Source organism: Ceraceosorus guamensis (genome assembly GCF_003144195.1).
Source record: "Ceraceosorus guamensis strain MCA 4658 unplaced genomic scaffold IE81scaffold_78, whole genome shotgun sequence".
In the NCBI taxonomy this organism is placed as follows: Eukaryota; Fungi; Basidiomycota; class Exobasidiomycetes; order Ceraceosorales; family Ceraceosoraceae; genus Ceraceosorus; species Ceraceosorus guamensis.
This window is the reverse complement of record NW_020290073.1, coordinates 1-24,898: the sequence shown is the minus strand read 5'-3', so window position 1 is coordinate 24,898 and position 24,898 is coordinate 1. Positions and strand designations below refer to the sequence as shown.

The following is a 24,898-nucleotide window of genomic DNA, read 5'->3' as shown; positions in this document are numbered from 1 at the left end:
ATACGATGTGGTAGGCTATGCTTTCGTCTTTGGGTCCCACGCACTGCTCTGCATGCGTTGCTTGCACTGCTAGCAATGATGATGATGATGATCACAGTAGTCATGCGTGCCTGTGACATTGCCACTCACGATAAGTGATTGACGATTTGGAAGCCGCAATCCAGGTCGTCCTCGACCTGAGTGACCTTCTGTCGACCTGCCCCTTCCTCGGCGCTTGTTCGAGTGCGGGTAAGCTTGACGGTCTGCAGCGAAGGTGTTGAGTGACCCAAGCTGGCTTCTTGCGTCCTTGACCAGAGCTCGGCACTGGAAGGAAGCTGCTGGCTGGCTAGTGAGTTGGACAGAAAGTTCCGTCGAGGGACTCCACTCGTGCAGCCTCAATTGGGTCGAAGATTGCGCTGTGTGTTGCATGTTTTGGTCGCGACTCGCGCGTCTGGCCACCCATCGGGCGCTTTGCTCCACATCATGCTGCAGCAGCTGCTGCTGCCGCTGTTGCGCGCGCGAGGTGCACAGGCAAACACGAAAGGTACGGACGCCGCGGAGGGAAGAGCAGCGATGCTATGCTCGAACGCAGCAGCGTGTGCGTGATTCAGCCGAGTCAAGTGTCCTTCTGCCCACTTCACTCGCACTCCCAACCTCGCACTCATGCGAATCCATCCCAACCTATTGTCAAGCGTGCAAGCACAGCGTCTTACCTAGACTTGGACATCGCACTTACCTAAGAATAATAGAAAGGCGATACCCGACGTTGCCAGGACCTGACCCGTCGAAGCGCCGAGATCATCTTGCCGAATCAGGAAGTTGGCCGGACGGAACAATCTCAGCGGGGGTGGGGCCTTGCACAAGCATCCGATCCGCCATCACTCGCACCCAACAATGCCGTCCAAGGTGGCTCGAAGGACTTCTTCATGGGCTACCAGCTCGTCCGGTGGTGCGGGCGGTGCTACTGCAAGTCACAGTGCGACAGCAGCGTCGAACGGCGCACATCGAAGAGAATCGAGCGATGCCAAGACAGCTTTGGTGAGTCTTGCTCACGAAGCCCTGCGCTTCCCTTTGAGAGCGTGGATGTGCGTATGGGAAGAAGAAATCTCGCGCCCGACTGACTACATGCGCGCACTTGCCCGCTAACTGCTCGCTACAGGTCTCTCACTTCTTTGCTGAGCTCTTGCACGAGGCGATCGTGGACACTGCCAGCGATGTGCATGCTACGCTTGCTAGGCAACGGGCGATCCGACTGAAGCATGACAGGGGCATCGGAGATGGATGCCCAGCTTGCGGAACTGCGTGAGTATGCTCGGAATAGTTTCAGCCGAGGTGCGAAGCATTAGAAAGCTCAAGCGATTGTGGGCGAATGTGGCCAGTTGTCGAGCACATCCCGGCGTAGCTGGACACGCCAATGGGTCTGTCCAGCAAGGCGGAAATGCTGCTGGTCCTGGTGGGTCGGGATCAGGATCTGCATCGACATCGGGCTCGGGATCAGCATCTCAAACCGGATCATTGCCTCCCGAATGGACGAGGACTGGCGTCGACGGCGCAGAACCAAGCACAGCAACTTCTGGAGCAATCCCGCTCGCGCCAAAAACGGACCTGTACTCCAACAATCCGCTGCTCCCATGCGCCGTGTGCGCACGTCAAGTAGGCTCTAACAGGTACGCCATGCATCTGTCCAAGTGCCTGAATGGAGGTAGTGGCAAGGCGAGCCAAAGGAGAAAGGTGGCGCTGGGCGCGAGTGTGAAAGAGTCGGCTGCCAGCGTAAAGCAGGCCAAGAAAGTGGCTAGCGCTCTGGAAGCTAGAAAGAGGGCGGGCGGACTAGGCAGCGCTTCGGGTACCCCTGCGCCCGGTGTCAGCGACAATGAGAGCGAGCGGACTGGCGGCGGCGGCGGTGAGTGTGGTTTGGGAGCCACGTTCGCTAGAAGAGGATGGCTCACATAGAGCTTTGATGTCGATCTTTGGGAAATGACAGCTTGGCTGAATGGAAATGGCAAAAGAGGTGCAAGTCCGAACGGCGCAGCAAGTTCCAAGAAGGCTAGAACGAGCAGCACGCGTGAGTGTCGAGCGGAGCCGAGCTTGCCTGGAGCCTCATCCTCATTCTTCACGGCTGACCCATCATCCGTGCCCGCTTCAGCCCCGCTTAATGGCTCGAATGCTGTGGGCATGTCGAGAGTGGGTCAAAGCTGGACTCGAACAGATGCTTCGATCCCAATCGCTCACGAGACGAGAATCTCTCGCTCTCTCTCTCCTTGCAGACCTCTTCCAGCAATCACCTTTCTGCAACACCCATCTCTGGCTCTCCGCTCAACCCCAAAAAGTATCAAAAGAATGTCCTTTCTGGATCTGGCGCTGATGGAGCATTTGCCAAGAGCTCTTCGCATGGCAAGGCTGGGAGCGGTAAGCTCAAAGCTGCCAAGGTGGATTCTGCTAGTTTGCCTAAATCTTCTTCTCATCAGGCGTCTGTTGGAACTTCCCATTCTCTTCTCCCTCGCGGCACAAGCAAAGCTGCAACCAAGGCAGCGGGCACCACTCGTAATCCGAGCGTCACCGAGGGCTATGCGGACGCGGACGAGGGCAGCGCTATAGAACAGGCCAACGACGACGACGATGATGACGATGACGAGCCTCTGGCAGGCAACAAGAGCGCACCAGCTTTGCAGCTCGCCAACGGCAGCAATTCTGCCAAAGTCAGACGAGCCGCCGAATCGCTCTATTCCGATCGCGATGGGCGTTCGCCCAGCGAGAGCCAGTCGGAAGAGGGCGTCGCGAGCGAGTACGATGAGGAGGAGGAAGGTGCAATGCTGCGCTCCGTCAAGCCCAACGCTCCAAAGAGCGCACAGTCCCGCTCCTACGATAGCAGCGAGAGCGATAGCGATGCGCCCATGCAGGATCCCAAATGGCAGTCCAAACATGCTGCTGCTGCCAGCACCAGCGCTTCCAATTATGCCAAGGCCGCCCTCGTCAGATCCAAAGGCAGCGACGGCGAGTTTATAGACGTCGACTCGGCTTCGGAAAGCAGCGGTGATGATGACTCTTTCTAAATCACGAGCATAAAGGTTGCCCCCCTCCGCCCTCCACTTCCCGAACTGCGAAGCGAACTGACTGTCACGCACATGCTCTCGAGAACAGATCGTTTCGCATGCTGTACTCTTCATCTCCACGACCGCAGACTGCGCATCATCACAAATCAGCTTGGGGAGAGACGTTCAATTCTGATGCGCAATATTGTCGAGCTTTCGTAGCTTATGATTTGGCTAATAGTACAGTGAAGATGGCGTGTCGAAAGCGTCGTGGTAAAGAGGAGGAGGGCAGAAAGGTCAGAGAAGGACTAGAGTACCTGGGTCGATGAGCTTGCCACATCTGTCGAGTGTTTTGAGATCCGCGAACCTCTGGGGATACATTGCGCCCAACGCCTCGAAGGTCCGTCGAGCCTTGAGCGAGCAGAAAGGGGGGCAACTGTCAGCGAGCCATGCAGCCTGAGCTTGTTACGTCGTGCTGTATCGGAGCGATGGGCAGAATGGGGAGCGCTATGATGGGTCAAAGGTGTGCTGGTTGTCATGATTCGTAGGCACTACGTCGCCCTTCGAAAGCTGAGCCGAGTGTGGAGGGGTGTGCGATAGCAGGCCATCAGATAGCCCAGGTGAGGATAGAGTGGTGACGGAGAGGATGCCGATGTTGCAGAGCGGTGGCGTGGTTGTCGCGCTTGATACATCTTGATGGGATGCCAAGCACGCTTTGCAAGGCCAAGCCATGGAATGACCTAGGATTCCGTGTTTCGACCCTGCTCCTTCTTCTGCTGCTGTTGCCTCGTGAGCGACATGCGCCTTTTCGATACGCGCCCTTGATACCGAGGCCTTAGTAGTGAGACGGGTCGATGTCTATCGTACGCCATGTGAGACAATGCCGGTGGTAGGGTGAAGCCCCGAGAAGCAGGTCGTTTTGGCCTCGGGTTCAGCAATTACTCATGTCGTCGGATCGCGGATGGATTGCCGATCTATTCTACGTCGGCTATGCGCGCCCTCTGGGGAATAGCAAAGGAGGTCGAAGTGAGCGGTTCCCTGCCATGCAGACGAGGGTGTGACAGCGACGCACCTCGAGGATGAATTTGCCCTCCTTGTACTTTTCAGCTTGCACAAACGACTTTTCCTGCGATGCGGGCATCGAATACAGAACATCTTGAGCTTTTGCGCCACGATGAGCTGCGATGGGGATGCTTCCTCGCAGACGAGGTGGCACTCACGTATCTCCACCCCAACGAAGCGTTGCACCTGATGCAGAAGATATCCCTCACATTGTGAAGTCCAGTCGTCATGTGGCGATCCACGGCCTCTCCACATTCCACATTGACCACTTCTTCGAACAGGAAAGCTCGGCCTGTCGATCCGTTGAAGTTCTGTGTAGAGCAAGAGCCAGGGTTAGGCAATGTCAGCGCGTGCACCTTCGGAGCCTGATCGACAGACGAGCCCGCGAGAGCAGAGCAGAGCAGGTTCGGGTGTACGCACCTTGCTGATCAGGTTCTCGTTCGTGGCGAGATGAGTGCGACAAGTTACGCATCCATACACTTGCACGGGCGAAGCGAGGAATTGGGTGTGCTGAAATCCCATCCTGAGAAGCGATCGAGCGATGTGGATGTCGAGGAGCGCGGGCTGTGTGGAGGTTTGGCGGAAATGGGGGAATGCGTGGAGTCAAAGGATGCAGCAGCGCAGCGCAGCGCGTAGCTCGAAAGGCTTTGAATGACGAAGATGCGCCAGCTTGCAGGGGCCAAAAGGCCACGACTTGCGGGGTTAGGATGTCACATTCAGCGACTCGAGATTGGTGATTGATGGAGGGGTAGCGATGCTGGATGGGATGCGTGAGAGGGGAGGGTGCGCTGCTGGGGAGGGTGCGCCGGGGCGTGCACGACAGCTCGTCTTGCGTGCGGCTGAGCAGGCGCCCAAATTGCGCACCGCCGCACGCACGCACGCACGCACGCACGCCTTGAGCCCCTCCAGCACCGGGGCATCGCGTGCATATTATTAACACGCATGCAGCTGATGCATCGCGGCGGGTCCCGCGCGCCCTCGCACCCTACCAAGATCCATGCACGCAGCAGCATGTCCCTGCGGGGATCACGTGAATGAAAGTGCTTCATGCAAGTCAAACAGTCTTTGATCAGAGTTTTGAGTCAAAATTAAAGTCTTGATTTAGTCTTGAGTCAGAGTCGGTGAAGCAGTCACGTGAAACCAACACCACTTCAGCACGTGATGTGTCGATTTTGGCCTCGCTCGTCTCGCTGGTGGTGGCTCTGCAAGCGCGCGGGGCGGCAATTATATACGAGTGTGAGCATATACAATAACAGGCGCCCATGCAGATTTTAAACGGTAGAGGTGCATGCGCGGTCCGCCCATGTGCAAACAACAGCGCACCGCACCGCACCGCACAAGCAGCAGCGTCAACAGCTTTCTGTGCGCAGCGAAAGGGAGACCGCACGCAACGCCCGCACGCCCGCATACTAGCTATAGCTGCCTTGAGGATCCTCTTGTGTTGCCGTGGTGTGCGCGTGTGTGTGGAAGCAAATGTGAATTGAATGAATGAGTGTACACCGCGTGAGCCTGTATTGACGAGTCCAAGCAAGCAATTGGGAATTTTTGCATTTGCGCTCTGCCTTCCCACCTCATATACAAGAAGCTCCATCTCGCGCTCTTACACGCGCACTCAAAGCAACGCACTGCCGGTCCGCTCATCGTAGCAGCTCATCAATCACCTTGCAAGCCCTCAGAGCAACCTTGCCAAAGCTACACAAGCTGCAACTCCCGCAATCAACAATCCTTGCCACATCGCATCGATCACCTCGCGCCTCCAAATCCGCTCACGAGCCTCGAGTTTGGGACGAGCTTTGGCGTGCAGATCACACTTGTGCACCTTTGATAGCTAGCAAGATCGCACCATCACCTTGACAGACATTGACATTGTTGCAAAATGGCTACCTCGTTGCATTTTGGCCCTGAATGGATGCGCAGGGGACCAGGCAAGTCCGCTTCCAATGCCAACGCTTCGCAAGCAAACGGCAATGCGCCGGGTAGTGGTGGTGGTGGTGGTGGTGGTGGCGGCGCAGAGAACACCTCCAACCGATCTGTATCACCAGGTCGTCCTTCTTCGAATACCAGTGCCACCTCTGCCGGTGCTGCTGCTACTGCCGTGGGTAATGGACCGCTAGGGGCTCTGGGCTCTCTGCCCACTTCCACTCGACGCAACCCCAGCCTAGGAAACTTGTCGCATGCTGCCCCTTCCAGTCTTTCATCGCAATCTGGGCCTGGATCCACTTTGGGCTCACCAGCGGTATCCAGTCCCGGCCTATTCAGCTTTGCGGCAGCGGCGGCTGGAGGCGGTGGGGCTGTCGGATCAGGAGGAGGTGGTGGTAGTGCAGGTGGTGCAACAGGTAGTGCTGGTATCACGCCTGGCAACACCTCCAATAGCACTTTGGCTGCGGCTGCCGGTGGTGGAGGCGCTTCTTCTCAGCAGCCCAACAGCTCCTCACACCAGTCTGGAGCCAATGCTGATGCTGATTACAAGCTCTTGAGCTTGTACGGTGCAGACCCTCAGTCTAATGCCAATCCCAAAAGTCCTCTTCCCGATACGGGCAAGGAACATTGGTCGACTGTGGGGGTGGCAGAGAGAGGCAAGAAGAAGGTGAGTCACGAGTCTGGCCGCTTCGGCTATACCGCCCTTCAATGCGCGCTGGCTGACCCAACGCTTCCCTTCTTCTGACCAATGCAGCCGCTTGGTGGCATTCTGGACCGAGACAGGGATCTCTCCAGAAGAAATGCGGATACCGGAGGTCCATTGTCACCCGCGCTAGGAGGCGAGCCACGAGGTTTGAATACTCGAGCATTTTCTGGAAGCTCCACTGGTGTGGGCGAAGGTCGAAGATCCGGCTTATTCGGTCGAGGTCAAGGCGGCGGTGGGATCGGGGTCTTGAACGTCAATACAGGTTCGAGCGCTGGCAGTGGTCCTGTTTCAGGTTCGACCAATCCTATGAGTCCCAGTATGCCTCGCGAACGATTCTCGGGCATACAGGGTGGTGTGCTTGGGGGTGTCGCGCCTACGCGAAAGCGTCAAGACAGTGAAGGAGGCGGCAACAGCGCGACCAGTGAGTACGCTAGTCTCGGATGCGCATGTCTGTTCGAGTGTGACTGAGCTCATGTGGACTCTCACAGGTACGAGGATGCCACGACCACCGTCCGACGATGCCGAGCAAGGTCATGATCGTCGTCCCAGTCGTACCCGATTATCGATGGGTGCGCTGGGAGAAGTGGGAACGGCAGCGACAGATGCGGTCTCGTCACCACTGGAAACGCAGCCCGAAACGCCGCGTTCGGCTCTGCCAACACCTACTGGAGGCAGTCTGTCAGGCCGCTTCAAGAGAGATCGCATACCTGGCGAGGGACCAATCGGACCCAATGCCGATGGCAGCGCAGGCTTTGGCAAGTTCTCGTCCGTAGGCAGAAAGCGCGAACGTCAGTCAGCTGCGGCCGCAGCTGCTGTCTCTTCTGCCGAGCCTGGTCAGCAGGATACAACAGAGCATCAAGGCGTCGCGGAAACGGATGCCGCCGCTGGTGAGCCTGTGGACCAGAATTTGGCGGATCGAACCTCTTCATCGTTATCTCTTGCCAACTCTGGACCCTTGGACACTGTGCCCGATTCGTCAGCGAAGCTGCACACCGAAAATTTGAGTCATGCTGCCTCGGACGAGCCTACGCCAGCAGAATCGGCCGAGTGGTCTCCAGAGACCGAAACATGGTATTACAAGGATCCTTCGGGCACATCTCAAGGTCCGTTCCCGGCTACAACCATGCAGGACTGGTTCGAGCAGAGCTACTTTACTGGCGATCTTCCGATGCGACGAGGTGCAGAAGAGGAATTTGAGCCTTTGGCCAGCATACTCGCTGCTCTGGGCCATCCCGAAAAGCCTTTTTTGACGCCTCCTGTTGCAGCACCTTTAGCACCTTTGGCGCCGGAGGTGGAGCGATCAGCACAATCAGGCGATCAGTCGCAGCAGCAACCTCTTTTGGAGGACTCGGCCCCTCAGCACCTTCAGTCAGCTGCGGATCTCAATGTCGGTGCGGAACACGGAGACTCTGGACTCTCAAGAGACGTGCCTCAATCCGCAGAGGGTCTTGCTCCAGACGTGGGTGGGCGGCCATTTGATCAGTATGGCTCTTTCGGAACCCCAGGACAACAGGACCCGTCCGCAGCACATCCATGGGGGCCTAATGATCGTATGGGTCCGGGCTTCGGCTCCCACGCTTGGTCCCAGTCGAGCTTTGGTTTCGGTGGCGGACCTGGACCTCTTCCGCCGCAGTCGTTTGGAGAACACCACTCGCCCTTCCTGCAGCACGTGCAGCCTCCTCAATCTCCCTTTGGCGCACCCGCTGCTTTCGGACCACATGGACCTCGTGGCCAAGAGGAGTACTTGCACATGATACGGCAGAGGGAGCTTCAGGAGCAACGCCATGCAGCTGCAGCTGCTGCTGCTCGCGCTCAGGCTGGCTCCGGGTTGGGCTTTGCAGCGCCACCACATTACCTGAACGATGCCTTCGGTGCTCGTCCAGGTCAGGCATGGAATGACGTACCAGGCCCATGGTCTCACCAGGGCGTGCATGGCTTGCCAGGCCATCAGCTGCCGCCCTTCCAACACAACTCTTCTCCATTCGGAGCGTTCAACCCTCAAAGACAACCATCTTTCGACTCGGTAGGATCTCCATGGCGCTCTGCTGCGGTCCCCTCATTGCCTGACGGTGGCTTCAACCATCAACCCAATGATCAGCGAAGTGCGAGCCAGGTCTTCGATCAGGTCACTAACCCGATCGCGCCTGCAGATGCGAGTCATGAAGAGGCCCACCCGGCGCATCAGCAGACCGACGGAGCGTCGGTGCAGGCAGCAGCGACTCCTCCCGACGCACCCGCAGCAAGTCTGCCCACTCAGGCTCAAACTGAGATCGCTCTCGATCTTCCTCCTGCCGCGTCTTCGCCCTCTGCGCCGACTGTGGCGAATCCAGCTACCCCAACGCCTCCTGAACCAACGCCCGAGGAACTTTGGCCGCAGAGCCCTTCTGCTGTTGAGTTTGCTGCTGAACCGCGCCTCGCGGAGGAGCCAGCGCCTGCGCAAGCGATCTCTGAGGCTGACAGAGGCGATGGCAGCGAAACTTCGGTGCGCAACAAGCGGTCTCGACGCAAGCAGCAGCAACAAGCTTCGGAAGGTGCCCTCTCCGATACTGGCGCTACTGGCAAGGCTCCACGCGGCGCGGAGCAAGCAGGCGGTCTGAAGGTTCTGTCTCGTGAAGAATTTGAAAAAGCGCAGTCTGGTCAAGGCAAAGGTGCTGATCAAGGTCAGGCTTCAGCCGCTACTTGGCTTGTCGATTCGCCCTCAGGTGGGACTCCGACCGCATCGAAAGCTCCGTGGGCAAAGGATCAAGCGGAGAGCGGGACTGCGCCCGGAGGTTTGAGCCTTCGACAGATCCAGGAAGCTGAGCAACGTCAGGCGGAGATGCGCCGAGCCGCAGAAAGAGCTGATGCAGCGCAGCGAATCAAGACTTCTTCTGCGGCCAGCGATGCTCTGCCGACTACGATGCGATGGGGTCTTGCTAGCGGTCATGCGCACGGAGCACCACCATCGGTCGAGGATGCCCGAGCCTCTACGCCAACAACTTCGGCTGCTCCGGCCTGGAACACCTCGACGAGTGCGTCTAAGAAAAAGACTCTGATGCAGATTCAGGAAGAGGAGCAAAAGAGAGCTGCGAAGGCCAAGGAGGCGCAAGCGGCTCAGCAAGCCGCTTTGCAGCGCGGTTACGCCGACTCTGCTACGCGCCAGACTGCACCTGCTCCAGCTGTCAGCCAAGGCGGCGGCTGGAGCGTGGTGGGGGCCAAGTCTGCAGCTACGAACAGTCCTGTTGTCGCGACTGCTGCGCGACCTGCTGGCGCATCTGCAAGCGCTCGAGCTGTCAGCTTGAACAGCCCTGCAGCGGGAGCCTGGGTTGCTGGCACGGCCAAGCAGAACGGAGCAGTCGCCGCGCCTGCCAGGTCCTCCGTTACGAGCTCGCCTGCCGTATCGAAGGCCAAGACTGCCTCGTCGAGCGCAGCTGGAGAGTCGGGCAACGACCAGCCCAGCGCGGAATTCCTCAAGTATCTCAAAGATCAGCTCAAAGGCCTGAACGTCAAGGGTGAGTTTTCCCGAATTTTGGCTGCGCTGTCAACCTTGCCCCGGCGGCTCTATACTGACCACAAGGCGATTTCTCTTTTAATTATCGCGACGACGCAATAATAGTGGAAGACTTTGTCGAGATGCTGCTCTCTTTTCCGCTCGATCCCTCACCAGACGTGGTGGAGATTATTGCGGAATCCGTCTATGCGAACAGCAGCACGATGGACGGTCGAAGGTTCGCAGCCGACTTTGTGGCGAAGCGCAAGATGGATGCTCAGAGCGGACGAGGGGTTGGTGCGGGCGTGGGCGGCGGAGGAGGAGGATGGAGCGGACGCGGCGGGGCGCTTGGCTTTGGCATGCCGAACGGGCAGGGAAGCATGGGACGAAGCACTAGCGAATCTTTTGGTGCTGCTGCGGGTGTTGGAGGCGGCGCGAGATCGTCTGCTGCTGCCCACGTTGCCGCTGGTGCAACGGCCGGCTCAAGCGCCAACGACTTTGCAGGTTTCAAGGTGGTCAAGGCCAAAGGTGGCAAGAAGGGCGGTAGAGCATGAAGGGGGAAAAATAGGGGGCGAAAGCAAAAAGGGCCACCCCGTGCGCGTAGCCTAGCTTTCGCGAAGAGGCCAAAAAGCGACAAAGGAGCCAGCTACTTTTGCAAACTTATCTGTTGCCCTCGCCCACACGACGAAATGAAAATGATTTTTTTTCCTCCGCTCTTTTCCTCCCTTTAGGAAGCGTATTGGATTGACGAGATGGAACGTGGTCGAGACGCGAGTTTTACATGTGAATGTTTGGGAGGGGGCGGGGCAACGGGAAGGTTGATGCGAGTCCTATGGCCCGTGGAACTGAGCGCTTGCACAAATGCGGAAAAAAGAAAGAAAAAAGACACCAGCTGAAAGTGTGGGAGTGGGGGAGCACAACCTTACCAAGCCTCCCACTGTTGTTTGCCAAGGGATACGAGACGATTAAAGACCTCATCTCGGCGAGGCAGGGCGGACAATATGAACGTCTGACCGCTGCTCGTCTCGATCTCCAGACCATCAGCAACGACGCTATCCAGCGCCCATCCAACGAGCAATTTGCCCGTGATGCCCAAGCCTCCCAATTTCTTTACGCTGCGAATCTCGTCGATCTGCAAGCTAAAGAGGGGCGCAGGTCTAGCCTTTTCCGCCAAATCCGCCAACTTCTTCGCAGCTTCCCCATCCTCCTCCTCCTTGCCATCCGCTCGAGATGCTGCTGCCGCTGCTTCGGCCGCTGCCAATGCAGCTCGAGCATGGGCAGGTTGACGCTTTTCAAAAGAGACGCATGGCGTGGTGGCGGTGGTGCTAATGAGCAGCAGACCTCTTTTGCCCTTGAACCTGGCGTGAAAGGAAGAAGGACCATCGCCAGAAGCTTCCGGTCCCAACGTCTTCTTCACCACGCCCACCTTGCGTTTCGCCACCTCCACACCCACGCTAGCTTTGACCCGATTGGCCCCCAAAGCAGTCTCGGTCGCACCAGCAGTGGTGCCTTTGAGGAAACGCAAGAATCGAGAACCTTTTTTCGCCTTTTGCTTTCCCGAAGAGGTATCACCTCCCGAAACTTCTTCCTCCTCCTCTTCTTTTTGCTCCTGCGCTGCCTCTCTCAACTGCTCCTTGTACTCTGGCGGAAGATTCGAGTCGTCGGCCATCTCGTGGCCCTCTAGAGCCTCCGGTTCCGGCGCAACGTTGGAAGGCGGCGGAGGTGGGAGCGGCGACTTGTTGGCCTCTCCAATACGAAGCAAGGTAATGGTGAGCTGAGCATTGGTGGGTACGCCCTTTAGGATGCTGTTCCTCAATTCGAGGTACTCCTTCCAATTGGGAACCTTTTCATCCAAAAGCTTTCGAAGGTCGGAAATGGCCAGCTTATCGAACAGAGGTTGAGCGAAAAAGGCGAATCCTAGGCCGGCCGTGGTGCCTCGGTAGACGACGTAAATGGAGGTAAAGTAGGAGACCACGACCAAGGGTGCTAGGATTCCTCCCAAAAAGGCGCGCGCCCGATGCCGCGAAAAGGGAGCCATGGGTGACAGCGCATTGCCGAATCGTTCCCACGTGTCTGCCAAGTCCTGTGTGCGACGGAAAATAGGGGGCCGAAAACTTCAGCGAGGCAGCATCAACCCCAGCACCAAGCCGACAGGAAGCTCCTCGCTCACCTCTAGAGCGTGCAGAAAGGGTTGCATGGTGTTCCAGAGCGATTGGTCCACAGCAGCAGCGGCAGTCTGGGATGTGCCCTTGTCATCGGCAGTGGTGGCATCTTGAGCGGCATGAGCGGAGGAGGTGAGAGCAGCGACTGGCTCCTCCACCTTGACTTGTCCATCCTTTTCACTGATGCTGTAATTCTCCGAATCCTCGTCGCTCTCCTCTTGGCCGCCTGCTTTTGCCTTTGCATCGCCCGTGCTCTGATGACCGCCTCCTATGGCGGTGCTCACTGCCAATTTCGAGATGCTCTTGACGGCATGTTCTGCTTCCTTTTCCGCCGCTTCCCCCTGGTAGCTCTCCTTTGCCCCTGTAAGGCTCTCGCTACCCAAATGACCAGCTTTCGGCACCTTGGCTTCCCCAGTCTTGGCAGAGATGGCGGCCAATGGAGCTGGGGGAAAGAGGACGCGCCTGGAACGAGGAGAGACCAAAAGCAGCACGACAAAGGAGATCAGGGCAGGCACGACAATGTCCAAGAGCCATGCGAGCGCGTATGTGCCCGCAAAGACGGCGGTGCGCCTCTGCTCGTGCCATGAACGAATGCGGGCAATGTGCTTGAAGAAGCTGGCGAATCCGAGACCGACTGTGAGGTATATGCGCTCCAAGGTGCTCTTTAGCTTCTCGGGAGAGAAGGGGTCCTGAACGACGCAAGCACGAAGAAGATATGGTGTCAGCTGCGCTTCCAGGGTAAGGCCGCATGGGGGGAGCACCCGTTTGCTCACCTTGTCGGCGATGTTGAGATCCATGCCTCCGGGCGGGGGTCGCTCAATGAACTTGACATGCGCCACCGACTGTGGGCCAGAAGATGCAGGTCAGCAAGACGGCAAGGCAAGCAGCAGCACTTGCTACAACAACAACAACAATGATGCCGCGCCCCCAATACGCATCGCGCACTCACATTGTTGAATCGACGAATGAGTTGCCAGAGCTCTTCATTCTTGATGCTGTGCAGGACGCTGGACGGGGAGCGGAAAGAAAAGAGGCGATGCTGCGCGGCTAAGCTGTGTTCTCTGGTGGTGATGGCGAAAAGGTTTGATCGCAAAAGCTACGCACGGCACTGGCACTTTTGGATCCTGGCTCCAGCCCAAGTCATCGATTCCAGGATCTACTGCTCGCTGAATGAAGTGCAAGGAGGAGGATGATGGAAGGGCGTGGAGGAATCAGCGCTAAATAATGCCCTCCTTTGCAAGCTCTTGCCTGACTGTTCTCTCGTTGCTCACTTCGGTATCGCCTACAGCCAGAGCAGGGACCTGTTCCGCATGAGCACCGTGCATATCCTTGACGTGATCCGGTGCCACGCGAGCCTTTGGCATTTCCTCTCTGCTCATCTCTGCTTGGTGAGGATGTTGAGCATCGGCATCAGCTTGCGCGCTGGCTGTGCCCAACGCCTTTGAGATCAGCGAAGGCTCGGCAGCAGGCCAAGCGGACGAGGACAGAGCTCCGTTGGCACCTTTCACGACCTCGCCGCTGGCTGATCGACTCTCCGAGGCGCTCATCTTGAGCTTAGTCGCAGGCAATGGTGAATGCTGAGGTTTCAGCACTGGTGTCCGTGGTGGTGGGAAAGAGGTCGTGGTGATGATGGAGGGGGAAATGTCGAACGTTAGTGTGCGCGTGGATGCTCTTCCTGCGCGCTTCGAGCAGCTTGTTGCTTATCTGCTAACGCTGCTGCTCACGCTGCTGCTGCTGCTGCTGCTGCTGATGATGATGCTGCATACATGCGATGCCTCCTCATGAGGTATAGGATCTGAGCCAAATCGCAAATCTTGAATCACGAATCAGCTGCCGCGCTGCGCTCCTCGTATGAGACCCTGACGTCATCTCGGCTCGGCTCAGCTTGCATGCGAGCGCGTCCATATACATGACGATTTCATTCACAATTTGATTACGATGTATACATCTTCAAGATTAGATCGATTTCCTTGATTTCAACTTCCCACGCCTTTGTGCGTGCGTGCGTGCGTGCGCGTGTGCGAAAATCAGACAGGATCGACAAAGCATTAGGTTGAGGTGCGATCAAGTCACGTGCACGGGCATAGCGTATCCAAAGTCGTGGCCACGCAATCATTATTATAATATTGAATCGTGGATTGAATCTTGAATCACGAATCTACGACCCCGGCATGCAGTATGGGGAGAAGCATTTGATCCACGACTAGCAGGGCGCAGGCTGGATGGCAGATATGGCAGCCCCTTTTGCCTGTCTTTGCCCCATCCTCTCGCTCCATGGATATGCTGCGCATGACGCCATGCGCTGGAAGGTGCAGCCTCTACTCTTGCGGCTTGGAGACGCTCTTTGATGCTCAGCAGAAGAGCAAAGGAGGAGCGAGGGTGGTACATGTGCATGCTGAGACGATCTCTATAGCTGCCTAGCTAGCATTTCACGATCCTCAAAGCTCAATTTAGCTGGCAAAGCCTTGCAGATCAAACCCTCAATTCTTGCATGCTGATCTGCAAGCTCGGCAAAACCACTTTCGCTGATTGACTTGCCTTCTGATTCAAATTGCATGGATCAAGATCCGAGAGACGATCGAGGTGTGCAGCGCCTCTTCTCATAAATGCAGCTCAGTCATGCCTATACCGAGCCGGTTGTCAGCTCGTATGAGAGCTTTACAAATGCGTTGCCTTGATTCACATTGAATTGCTGCTCGCGTCTAATCGCAGCGCATTCATGCAGGCATTGTTGACTCAGACTTGATCTTCGAATCGCTCCACTAGACATGAACAGCAGCCCGTCTTACCATCACGCAGCGAGAGGCTGGGAAGAGCCACGTACGCTGCACTATGTCGTCTTGGCTCGTCCAACTTCTGGAGCATTCGTGATTGTTAATTTGAATTGCCCTGCGCAGGAGACTTTGGGCGGGCAGGGCGCCTTTTGCAATTGAGCTGCCGCGTACGCACCGCACCGCACCGCATTGCGCAGTCGTGACGGGTCACGAGTCGTGATCACACCACCGCACCGCACCGCACCGCACCCCACCGCAGAGATGATCGGCGATCAAACGTCAACGTCGTCGGTCCGACGCGCGCGCGTGACGGGCATTATGGAGATTCACGATTTGCACCGAAGAAGCGCCGCTGCGAAGCGGTGCGTGCGTGTGTGCGTGGGGTGGTGAGTGAGTGTTGCGTGGGCATGCATGCATGCAGCAGCCGCCATGTTTGACTCACGACTGCTCTTAGCATTCAAATTCGCAACGTGAGGCTGTGGAGTCAGTCACGCACAGGCCCAGGCTGGCTGGCTGCAAGATGTGGGAGTGCATCGTGGCCGCTAGACCACAGCTCAATTCAGAGGGAGCAAAGGGGGAACACCGAGCCAAATCGTGATCGAGCGACGAGGGCGAGTGTGTTGCGTTGCATGCTTTGAGGTGGACGTGGACGTGGATGTGAAGGCGAACACCGTGTTGGGGGGAAGAAGCCCGCCCGCGCTGGTGAGGATCACAGCATGTATAAGACGAAGAGGATGCAAGCATGCCCTCCTTCCATCTCAACCCCCATCCCACCAACGTCGACCATACCGCAATCGCACTCACAGCCTCACTCTTCACTCCCTCTTCACCCCCAAGCGACATCATGTCCGCACCGCTCCACATTCCTCCCGAGCAGCGCTACGCAGCGGCCGATGCCAAGTACGCCTCTACGCTATCCACGCTATCGGAAAAGCAAAAGATGCTAGCCGGCTTGCCCTACGATCCCTCGGATGCCGATTTGCGCAAAGCCATCTATCGCGTGCGCAAGCTCTTCAGAACGTTCAACTCGAGCGAAGGCAGGGATGAGCAGGATGGCAACCCCGCCATGACGACGGAGAGGAGGCAACTGTTTGCGCAGATCTTGGGAGTGCAGGAAGAGCAAATGGCTAGCAATGTTTACGTCGAGCCGCCCTTTTGGTGGTGAGTTCGCCCTCCGAGAGTATGAAGCTCCGGCATTCGTAGCATACACGCGCGCAGAGTTGTTTGACTGACAGCGGCCACGGCCGATTCCCCTTGCTCCAACCTTTATGCCCGCGCGTGTGCGCACCGCATCCAGCGATTATGGAACGAATATCAAGCTTCAAGGCAACTTTTACTGCAAGTGAGTCACCCCGACGTACGAGTGGGAAGCAGCTAGCTGCTCCCTGCAATGCGCCCCATGTCCACGAGGGAGCCGACTTTGGGGCTCACCTTGCTCGACGGACCCCCTCGCGTTGGCCTGCTGGCAGCTTCAATACGACGATTCTGGATTGCGCAGAGGTCATCATAGGCGATGGAGTGCTGTTCGGTCCAAAGTGAGTGGGAGGGGCAGAGCGAGACATGTCGATCGTGCATTGGCTATCCGCGTCTCACGTCGACCCCGCTTCAACCTCGCGCAACGTCGAAAGCGTGCATCTGTACGCCGGCACGCACACCACCTCGGTGCCGGAAAGGCTGGCAGGTCTGGAAAGAGCATTGCCCATCGAGATCGGTCGAGACAGTTGGATGTGCGTTTATTTGCCGCCCCGTGAGCTAACCTCCTTTGCCAACTCTTGTCGTTGCTCACGTCTCTCTCTCTCTCTCTCTCTCTCTCTCTCTCTCTCTCTCTCTCTCTCTCTCTCTCTCTCTCTCTCTCTCTCTCTCTCTCACACACACATCCAGCGGAGGAAATGTGACGATCATGGCGGGCGTCACCATCGGCCGAGGCTGCACCATAGGCGCAGGAAGCACAGTGACCAAATCCATTCCCGATTGGTCCATCGCACTGGGAAGCCCGGCAAAAGTGCTCAGAACGCTCTCGGAACAAGAGAGGGGGGATGTCAACCAAAAGGCCAATTGGGGGTGGGCAGAAAAGGCCGCTGCTAGTGCTGGCGATGATGCTGCCAAGAAGGAAAAGGAGATCTGAACTTGCGTAGCTGCACCACCACTCGACAGCGAGACCGCAATCATAGATGTCTGCCGTGGGGCGCGCACAGTAGAGCGCAAGATCGAAAAATATGATTTCCTGCCTTTGATAGCTGCGAGCGGGACTGCGGTTGGGTGACGAGGGCAAAGGAAGCAGAGCGCGCTCATGAGGGCGAGTAGCGGAGTGACGTGACGCAATCTATACGACGGGAACGGCAGATGACGGAGGGGCAGGCATGTGGCTCGTCGGCACGCTCTCTTATGCCTCCACCCGTTGAAATTGAGTCGGATCGTTGTTATCTGGAAAGACCGCAAAATGTGTGCTAGATCAGCAACGAAGAGTAGGGGAAATAGAGAGAGAGAGAGAGAGAGAGAGAGAGAGAGAGAGGTGCAGGCGTGTGCCTCTTTGGGGACCCCCTGGGGCGAGCATACGCCTCCTTTTCCTCTTCTCGTAGGCGAGGCTGCACTATAACTCGCATCACGAGCAGCCAGAAAAGAACAAAGAGACAAAACGAAAAAAACTCACACTTGAGCTCATCCAGCGCGACCACACAGCTCTCCCTGACCACTCTAGGCGCCTCCTCATCCTCTGCCCATCTACGCAATTCGCCAAGCACGCTCTTCAAACACTTCCCAGCAGCAGCAGCAGCTTCTCCCTCCTCCTCATCATCTCCTCCCTCTCCCTCTTCCGATGCATCTTCGGCCACAGCGCCCAACGCCTCTGCAGCTTCGTGTCGCACCATTTCGTGCTCCGAGGTATCGGAGAGCACGCGAAGCATGCTGGGCACGCTTGCTGGGTGAGCCAATTCGCCAAAGACGAAGCAGATTTCGTGTCTGGTTGAAGAGCGCCGGAGAAGCGGAATGCGAGGGGGGGGGGGGGGGGGGGGGGGGGTCGCAAGTCAGCTCATTTCTTTTGGTTGGCATCGCGGAGCGTGTTGAGGGAGCATCTGCGAGGAGGGAGGAGGGCAGGGCACCTCCTCGCGATTGACACTGACCTGAACAAGGCGCTCTGATCCTCCAATCCATCAGCCAGCGCCAAGATTGCCTTCTTTGCAAGCTCCTCGTGCGTGGCTCTCTCCTCTCTCGAAAGACCCTTTTCATCCGCTTCCTTTCTCGATGCGTGCACAGCGTCTCGCAGGGCGAACATGGCCCTGTAGCGTTGAAAAAGCTGAGCTTGAGAGTCGGTCAAGACGGCGCGGGAAGCGGAGATTGTTGCTGAGAGGGACTGGGAGGAGGACAGGGCGGGAGCGGGGTCGATGGGCGCGAAAGATCTGCCGGCGGCGCGGGTGGGGAAGCATGAAGAGGGGCGGGTCGGTCAGCCTGTCTTGCAAAATTACAATCATGTCGCATCCACGACGTCGCTGCCGCATGTCGCACCACATCACAGACAAGAGCCCCTCACTCACGCAGTCTTGCCCTCCTTGGCCCTCTTCTTCGCATCTTCCCTCCCCTCCACCGACTGATCCCACTCGATCTTGCGAATAGCCAAATCGCACGTCTCCCTCACGCTCACATCTCCGTCTTGCAGATAAGTCCTGAGAACAGGCAAAGCTTTGGGATGTCCGATGGCGCCAAGCGCTTCTGCCGCTTCGTGTCTGACCATGGCATGTTCCTCCTGCTGCTGCAGCACGCTGATCAGCACGGCGATGGCCTGCTCATCTTGAATCTGACCCAGCACATACGCCACTTCGTGCTTGAGCAGCGCACTATCGTCGGAGAATGCTGCACCGATAGCTTCCAGGATGGAGCTCTTGTCGGAGGTGGAGATGGAGGAGGAGCAGGCGAGACCTTTGAGAGTGAATAGAGCGCGAAAACGCGCGTCTAGCGGGTTGGTGGAGGATGAGTTGAGCAGGGTGCTCCGCAGAGAAGAGATGGAAGGCGCGCCTTTCATGGTCTCTTTCGCTTGTGAGTGTGCGAAGGGAATGTGATCGCGACGGAATGCGATCGGATGAGTGATGGTGCGTGTGTGTGCGTGAGGGGGAGTCGAGTGTCGAGTGTACGTGAGGATGATTTGATCGACTTGCAACCCAAGAAATTCAAATTCAAATTTCCTCGATGAGCACGCACGCACGCACGCACGCACGCACGCACGCAGCAAGTCATTCTTTTGATTCTGATTCGTGATTGCTGATTCTAATCGCGCTCATTCACCGAAAAAATCGGCATTCTTCTCGCGCGAGAGAGCAGTCACTAAGGCACGCGTTCTTGATGTATGTACGGGTCCCCAACGTATCGTATCGTATGCTCTGAACGGCTCAGTGGCGCCGCGGGTAAAGGGTTGTGTTACAATTCTGCACCTGATGGCCCCTCACCATGCACATACATCCATTTGGTGGCCACCCTGGGTTCAATTCCCAGCGGATGCGCATGGTGGTGGATTGTGCCACCTAGCATAGCCCAAGGACTGCTTCATGTGGCTCAGGTCGGCACCCCCCGCAAATCCCAACGCGTACGGGAGAAAATTCCCGCCTTCCTCGTATCGAGCAGTACAGGTGATTGTGGCCTTGGAACAGCATGCTAGGTGGGGTTGGTCACAAATTCACCTGGAAGACCCTAAAACAAAATAAAAACAAAAAATGAGCAATATTCTAATCGCGCTCATTCACCGCGAAAGATCGCATTCATCTCGCGCGAGAGAGCCAGTCACAACGGCCGCGCGCGCTGTTTTGAAGCGCTGCGCTCACGCATGCATGCATGCAGCAGGCGGCCATGGATTCACGATTCTTGATTTGCGCGCATCGCCTAAAAGTCACGAGTCACAAAGCATACAGCTTCATGCCCTTCATGCATCGACATTCACATTCACGATCCATTCGCACTCACGCTACACAGCAGCAGAGGTGGAAAGTAGTTGCAACGACGGCGTCCCTTTCCCTTCCTTCTCTCCCCACCTTGCCCCCCTTCTGGCGTTGCATCCCAGACCACTCACGCAGAGACAGCCACCCAGCATGCCACCTCCTCCACCTCGACGTAGTCGTCGAGCAGTTCCAGCTCCAGCTGCAGCAAGCCAAGATGCTCCTCCTCCGCCGCCGCCGCCGCCGCCGCCCTCCTCGTCTTCTCAAGCGCAAGTCGATCAGCTGATCTCCAGCAGCGCAGCGCCTGCATCCACTCCCGCCATCAACATCAACATTCACGCCGACAGCGATGCGCGCACCGCTTCACCCGCCTTTTCCAGTCCACATCCAGCATCAGCATCAGCATCAGCATCAGCATCAGCATCAGCATCAGCAATCTCCCTCTCAAATCCTCGCGCCGCTTCTTCTTCCACCACCACCGCTCTCGCGCCCAACGCCAGCGCATCATCAGGCGCAACGATTGCACCCTCACCCTCACCTGCACCTAGCCAGTCTCGTTCAACCACAGCCAGCATGGTCCCTCTCCCTAGAAACTTTGGCGGCGCTCCCAGCAGCAGCAGCAGCGGCGGCGGCGCGAGACCCACACCGTCGGGACAAAAGATGATCTTTAAACCAGTCATGCCAGTCAGGCGAAAACCTGCCCCAGAGTGAGGATGCATGCGCAGACAAGTCGTGAAGCACCACCAGCGAGGTGCATGGCACTGACCAAGCGTTTTTTGCCTCTCCCTCCCACCCGCGAACCGGCTTGCACTTCTCGCTGTAGACCCGTGGTGAAACAAGTGGGTCTGAATGTGCTCGCTGTGCCGTTGAGCCGCGTGTGTTTCCGTGTGCGCTGAAAACAAATACTTCCGGTGTTCGCCTTTGCAGGAAGCTTCTTCGTCCGGCTCGGGTACTGGAGGGCCTCCATTCGGTCGAGGACGAGGACGAGGAGGAACAGGGTACGCCTCGGGTCGAGGAGTAGGGGGAGGAGGGGGAGGAGGAGCTGGTGGTGGTCGCGGAAGAGGGCGAGGCGGACCTGGCGGAGGGGCACCTCGCTTCGTTCCTCCCGAAATGGTAGCCACTGGGCCTTTTGCACTGGGCACGGGCGCGATCGGCAGATCATCATCCAACCGACGTCCGGTTTCCAGCGGTTATTCGTTTGGAGCGGGAGCAGGCTCGAGCGGAACTGCGCCGGGCCAAGGATTGAAATCGGAGGGGTCTCAAAGGTACAGAGATCCGGACCAGCTCAAGGATAGGGAAGAGTATAGCGATGCCGAGGATGGAGGAGTGGAGATCATAGATATGGACGAGGTTCACTCGTTGGACTCTTCGGCACCTAGAGCGCTACCCAGGATGAAGGAAAAGGAAGAGAGGGCAAAGAGGTTGGCCAAGAAGAGGGAGGAGAAGGCTAAGCGGGAGAAAGCGGACGAGTCAAAGACCAGCGACGGCATGGGGAGCAAGAATGTCAAGGGAGCGGCAGGCGCGGGCGGAGATGAGGGGATGGGTAGCGGCACGTCTACTCCAGCATCTGGCGTATCCCTCGGCATCAAACCTGACCCTGCAGATGAAGAGGCGGAGGCGGCCAAGGCTGCCGCGGAAGATTCGGCGCGTGTGGAGGAGGAGGAGGAGGAGGACGAGACGGCGGCTGCTAATGCTCTGGATCTCAGCGCCAGCGAGGACGAAGAGACTCCAGACGATCTGCTAGACGATTTCTTGCCTCTGGACGATATGAACCAAGGCGATGTGAGTGGGAGCAAGGGTGCGAGCAGCGCGAGCAGCGCGCGGATTTCAAAGGCGTTTCATCGCCAGTCGGGGGCATTTTTCAGACGCTGCGTGCCGTTGAGCTGATCCTTTGGCACGATTTCGTGACTCTATTTGCCCCCGCCCAAATGATACAGGGTCCCGAAAATCGTCTGTACCTGTTTCAATTCCCTACCCTCTTGCCAGCCTTTGTGCCTGCTTCGGGCGCGGGCGCGGGCGCGGACGAGGAGACGAGCGGCGCGACGACGCACGGTCCTTTGAGCGCGAACGCGAGCAATGCGAGCAAGACGAAGCGAGCAGTCTCTTTTGCGGATGGAGGGGACAAGGAGATCAAAAAGGAAAAGGGCGGCGGCAGCAGCACGTCGAACGGACTGAATGGCGATTCTGAGGAGGCTAAAGGCAGGCGGGTGAATGGAGTGGGCAATGGAAGGGGAATGGTCGAGGGACAAGCGGGAAAGTTGGATGTGTACAAGGATGGACGCGTCATGTTCAGGTATGGAAAGGTGGTGATGGAGGTGACGGGAGGAAGTCAGAGCACCTTTTTGCAGCACGTCATGGTGCTGGATGCGGCCAAGGAGAGCGCAGTGACGCTGGGCGAGCTGCATCGCAAATTCGTCGTTACGCCGGAATTGGAGAGCATGCTGAAGGATGTGTCGTTGGCCGAGGAGGAGGATAGGCGGGCCAAGGAAGAGCAGGAGCTGGAGGATCGGGACTAGCGCGAGCGAGCGAGCGAGCGAGAGAGCGACCAAACCCGCAGCGAGCAGCGAGGACCAATGCGATCACAAGATTTGCGCGGTCGGTCGACAACGCCTCGCGAAATCGGCATCCCGCTCCGGCTTTGCAATGCCATGCCATTTCTCGATTCATATCACGCGAGCCTTGAGCAGTATACCCGCGAATCTGGCGCGCCAAGAGTGGGCATGTGGGCAGGTCAGTCAGCGTGCGAGATGGTCTGACTGATGCGCAGCCAAAGCGCAGATGCAGAGGCGTGGAGCAAGTCTTGCACAACTCACTCGTCTATGCCTACGCTGTCCCTACCCTCGCTGTTCGTCTTGGGTCGCGCATGACCGGTGCACGAAGCCCACAATAGCGAGCCTTCAGAGATCATCTCTTCGATCTGTGTGTTGTGTGTGTGCGTGTGTGTGTGCGCGCGATGGGGATGGAGAAATGTAAAAGGCAAGAAGGGGAGAGGGGGTTAGATGCGGGCGCTCTCCGGGTCACATCAGATGAACTGCATCGGCGTCTGGAACTTGCTGCGCGCGCCCGAAATTCATTTCGCCTATACATGCCATCATGATGGGGCAAGGGACAAACGCCACCCCCCCGCGCGCGCGCGCGTTGAAGATGAGTGGGCCTTGTGCGAGCCCCAGCGCGCAACAGCTCACCTCTGTTTCGCCCATCTTTTCTCCCAAACCCTTGATGATGGACCCGAGCTGCTCGACATTGATGCGCACGTCTCTTGTCCCACGAGACGACGATTGCCTCCTTGTCGTCGTCGCGTTGGGCAACCTCTGCACCAAGAGTTCCCAGGCAGCCGATACGAATTCCCTCTGATCTTCATTCAGCATCAGCTCCTCCTCTGCACTTTTTTGCGCATCTCCGTCGTGTTGCTGCTGCTGCTGCTGCTGCGTGCCTGGTCTTGCCGCCTTGCCCTTGCCCTTGCCATTCGCACCGCTCCCTCCACCCGCTCTGCTCTTAGCACCATCCTCCATCCTTTTGCCTGGCCGTCGACCGCGCTTCTCCCCCGCAAAAGACTCGTCGTCGCTCCCCTCTTCTTGCTGATCCTCCTGCTCCTCCTCCTCTTCGCTCTGCTCGTACCTCTCGCCGTCCGATTCATCAGAGCCTGAAGAAGCTTGCGCTTCGTACATGGCCAAACGAGAAGGTCTCGCTCTCCTGCTAGGTCTTGCTGCTGCTGCTGCTGCAGAGAAAGACGCCGACTCTGCAACAGGCTGCCGCACCTCCTCCACCTCCGCATCCGACGCAATTCTTGAGCTTTCTGCTGCCGACTTGATCTCGTTTCGACGTCGTCGTTTGGAGGTTGACTGCTCTGCGGCGTGATGCTCAGCGATGGGTGCCGCGGGCAATCGTCTACGACGCCTTCTGCTCGAGTCTTGCAACGCGTCCTCCTCCTCCTCCTCCTCCTCCTCCTCCTCCTCCTCCTCCTCTTCACCCTCCTGATCTTCTCCTTCAGATCGCTCCCGCTCCCGTGCCTGCTCTAAAAGCACACTGACAACCTGCTCGAATTGATCCCTATGCACCACCTTTTCCTCCTCCACCACCCGCATCGCCTCTCCTCTTCTCCTCCTTGTCGTCGCAGAAGCAGGCAGCGCGCGCTGAGCCGTCTGTTCAAACAGATGCAACACTTGACGATCCGAATGCGACAGGCCTAGAGTGGCTAGGGCTTGAGGAATATAGGATAGCGGCAGGTAGACGGGCGGGGGTACAGATGCTATCGCGCTGGCGCTGACTGGAATGCGAGCACCCGCACCCGCACCCGCACCCGCACCCGCACCCGCACCTGCATCCGCCTCTCCATCTTGCCACTCCGATGCCTTGGGTATGAAGCTGCGCGCGGAGAGATGAGCAACGTCGGAATCAGAGACGTACGAGGTGTCATCTTCAACCAAGAATCCACCCGCCGCCGCTGCAACTTGCTCCTGCTCCTGCTCCTGCTCCTGCTCCTGCTCCTGCTCCTGCTCCTGCTCTTGCTCCACCTCATCCAGCAAGAAGCCGCCGGCTGGTGCATCTCCTCCTGCTCCGCTCTCGCCTAAAGCTGCAGCTCCATCTCGTGCTCCATCTCGTGCTACATATCGTGCTCCATCTCGTGCTCGCGCTCCTGCTCCTGCTCGTGAAGAGGATGCCAAAGGATTGGGCAATAAAGATGCATCGTCGCCCGCTTGTATGCGGTAAGATCTGAAAGCGTCGATGAAGGCGTCGGAAGCGGAGACGAATGGAGCAGCATCAGCGCCAAAGCCCGATTTGGGGTGCTTCGTTTTGCTTTTGCTGCTGCTCGACATGGCGTCTGAAGAGGGGTGAAGGGGGAAGGGGAAGGGGAAGGGGAAGGGGAAGGGGAAGGGG

At 57.7% G+C, this 24,898-nt stretch overlaps 8 protein-coding genes across 8 annotated transcripts; 4 read left to right on the top strand and 4 right to left on the bottom strand.

Moving 5' to 3' along the window:
* Positions 1-759: 759 nt before the first annotated feature.
* IE81DRAFT_237400 (hypothetical protein) lies at positions 760-3,173 on the top strand. The gene is made up of 8 exons (XM_025511193.1): positions 760-1,017; positions 1,139-1,281; positions 1,359-1,432; positions 1,535-1,879; positions 1,961-2,041; positions 2,123-2,160; positions 2,244-2,385; positions 2,494-3,173. Exons 1-8 carry the CDS (start codon positions 874-876, stop codon positions 3,027-3,029), a joined length of 1,503 nt encoding a protein of 500 aa, XP_025367304.1. The 5' UTR covers positions 760-873; the 3' UTR covers positions 3,030-3,173.
* Positions 3,174-3,982: 809 nt separating this feature from the next.
* Positions 3,983-4,592, bottom strand: IE81DRAFT_349514 (yippee-like protein; the record flags this gene model as incomplete). Its single annotated transcript, XM_025516399.1, has 4 exons — positions 3,983-4,009; positions 4,081-4,134; positions 4,229-4,381; positions 4,491-4,592. 4 exons carry the CDS (start codon positions 4,590-4,592, stop codon positions 3,983-3,985), a joined length of 336 nt encoding a protein of 111 aa, XP_025367303.1.
* A 1,018-nt stretch (positions 4,593-5,610) lies between these two features.
* On the top strand, positions 5,611-10,878 carry IE81DRAFT_342905 (hypothetical protein). The gene is made up of 4 exons (XM_025515719.1): positions 5,611-6,657; positions 6,745-7,117; positions 7,185-10,187; positions 10,292-10,878. Exons 1-4 carry the CDS (start codon positions 5,947-5,949, stop codon positions 10,717-10,719), a joined length of 4,515 nt encoding a protein of 1,504 aa, XP_025367302.1. The 5' UTR covers positions 5,611-5,946; the 3' UTR covers positions 10,720-10,878.
* On the bottom strand, positions 10,873-14,101 carry IE81DRAFT_325846 (hypothetical protein). The gene is made up of 6 exons (XM_025514641.1): positions 13,599-14,101; positions 13,432-13,493; positions 13,277-13,334; positions 13,101-13,169; positions 12,336-13,016; positions 10,873-12,248 (listed from the first exon to the last, which is right to left on the bottom strand). Exons 1-6 carry the CDS (start codon positions 13,872-13,874, stop codon positions 11,088-11,090), a joined length of 2,307 nt encoding a protein of 768 aa, XP_025367301.1. The 5' UTR covers positions 13,875-14,101; the 3' UTR covers positions 10,873-11,087.
* Positions 14,102-15,945: 1,844 nt separating this feature from the next.
* IE81DRAFT_331838 (trimeric LpxA-like protein) lies at positions 15,946-17,226 on the top strand (the record flags this gene model as incomplete). Its single annotated transcript, XM_025515272.1, has 4 exons — positions 15,946-16,262; positions 16,399-16,443; positions 16,571-16,636; positions 16,983-17,226. 4 exons carry the CDS (start codon positions 15,946-15,948, stop codon positions 17,224-17,226), a joined length of 672 nt encoding a protein of 223 aa, XP_025367300.1.
* Positions 16,995-19,226, bottom strand: IE81DRAFT_317009 (ARM repeat-containing protein). The gene is made up of 4 exons (XM_025512569.1): positions 18,632-19,226; positions 18,221-18,496; positions 17,752-18,059; positions 16,995-17,525 (listed from the first exon to the last, which is right to left on the bottom strand). Exons 1-4 carry the CDS (start codon positions 19,114-19,116, stop codon positions 17,485-17,487), a joined length of 1,110 nt encoding a protein of 369 aa, XP_025367299.1. The 5' UTR covers positions 19,117-19,226; the 3' UTR covers positions 16,995-17,484.
* A 769-nt stretch (positions 19,227-19,995) lies between these two features.
* Positions 19,996-22,720, top strand: IE81DRAFT_325843 (hypothetical protein). The gene is made up of 4 exons (XM_025514640.1): positions 19,996-20,727; positions 20,844-20,859; positions 20,948-21,802; positions 21,958-22,720. Exons 1-4 carry the CDS (start codon positions 20,174-20,176, stop codon positions 22,534-22,536), a joined length of 2,004 nt encoding a protein of 667 aa, XP_025367298.1. The 5' UTR covers positions 19,996-20,173; the 3' UTR covers positions 22,537-22,720.
* IE81DRAFT_349508 (hypothetical protein) lies at positions 22,684-24,837 on the bottom strand (the record flags this gene model as incomplete). Its single annotated transcript, XM_025516398.1, has 3 exons — positions 22,684-22,720; positions 22,834-22,937; positions 23,206-24,837. The coding sequence occupies 3 exons, from the start codon at positions 24,835-24,837 to the stop codon at positions 22,684-22,686; spliced, it is 1,773 nt and encodes a 590-aa protein (XP_025367297.1).
* Between the last annotated feature and the right edge of the window lie 61 nt (positions 24,838-24,898).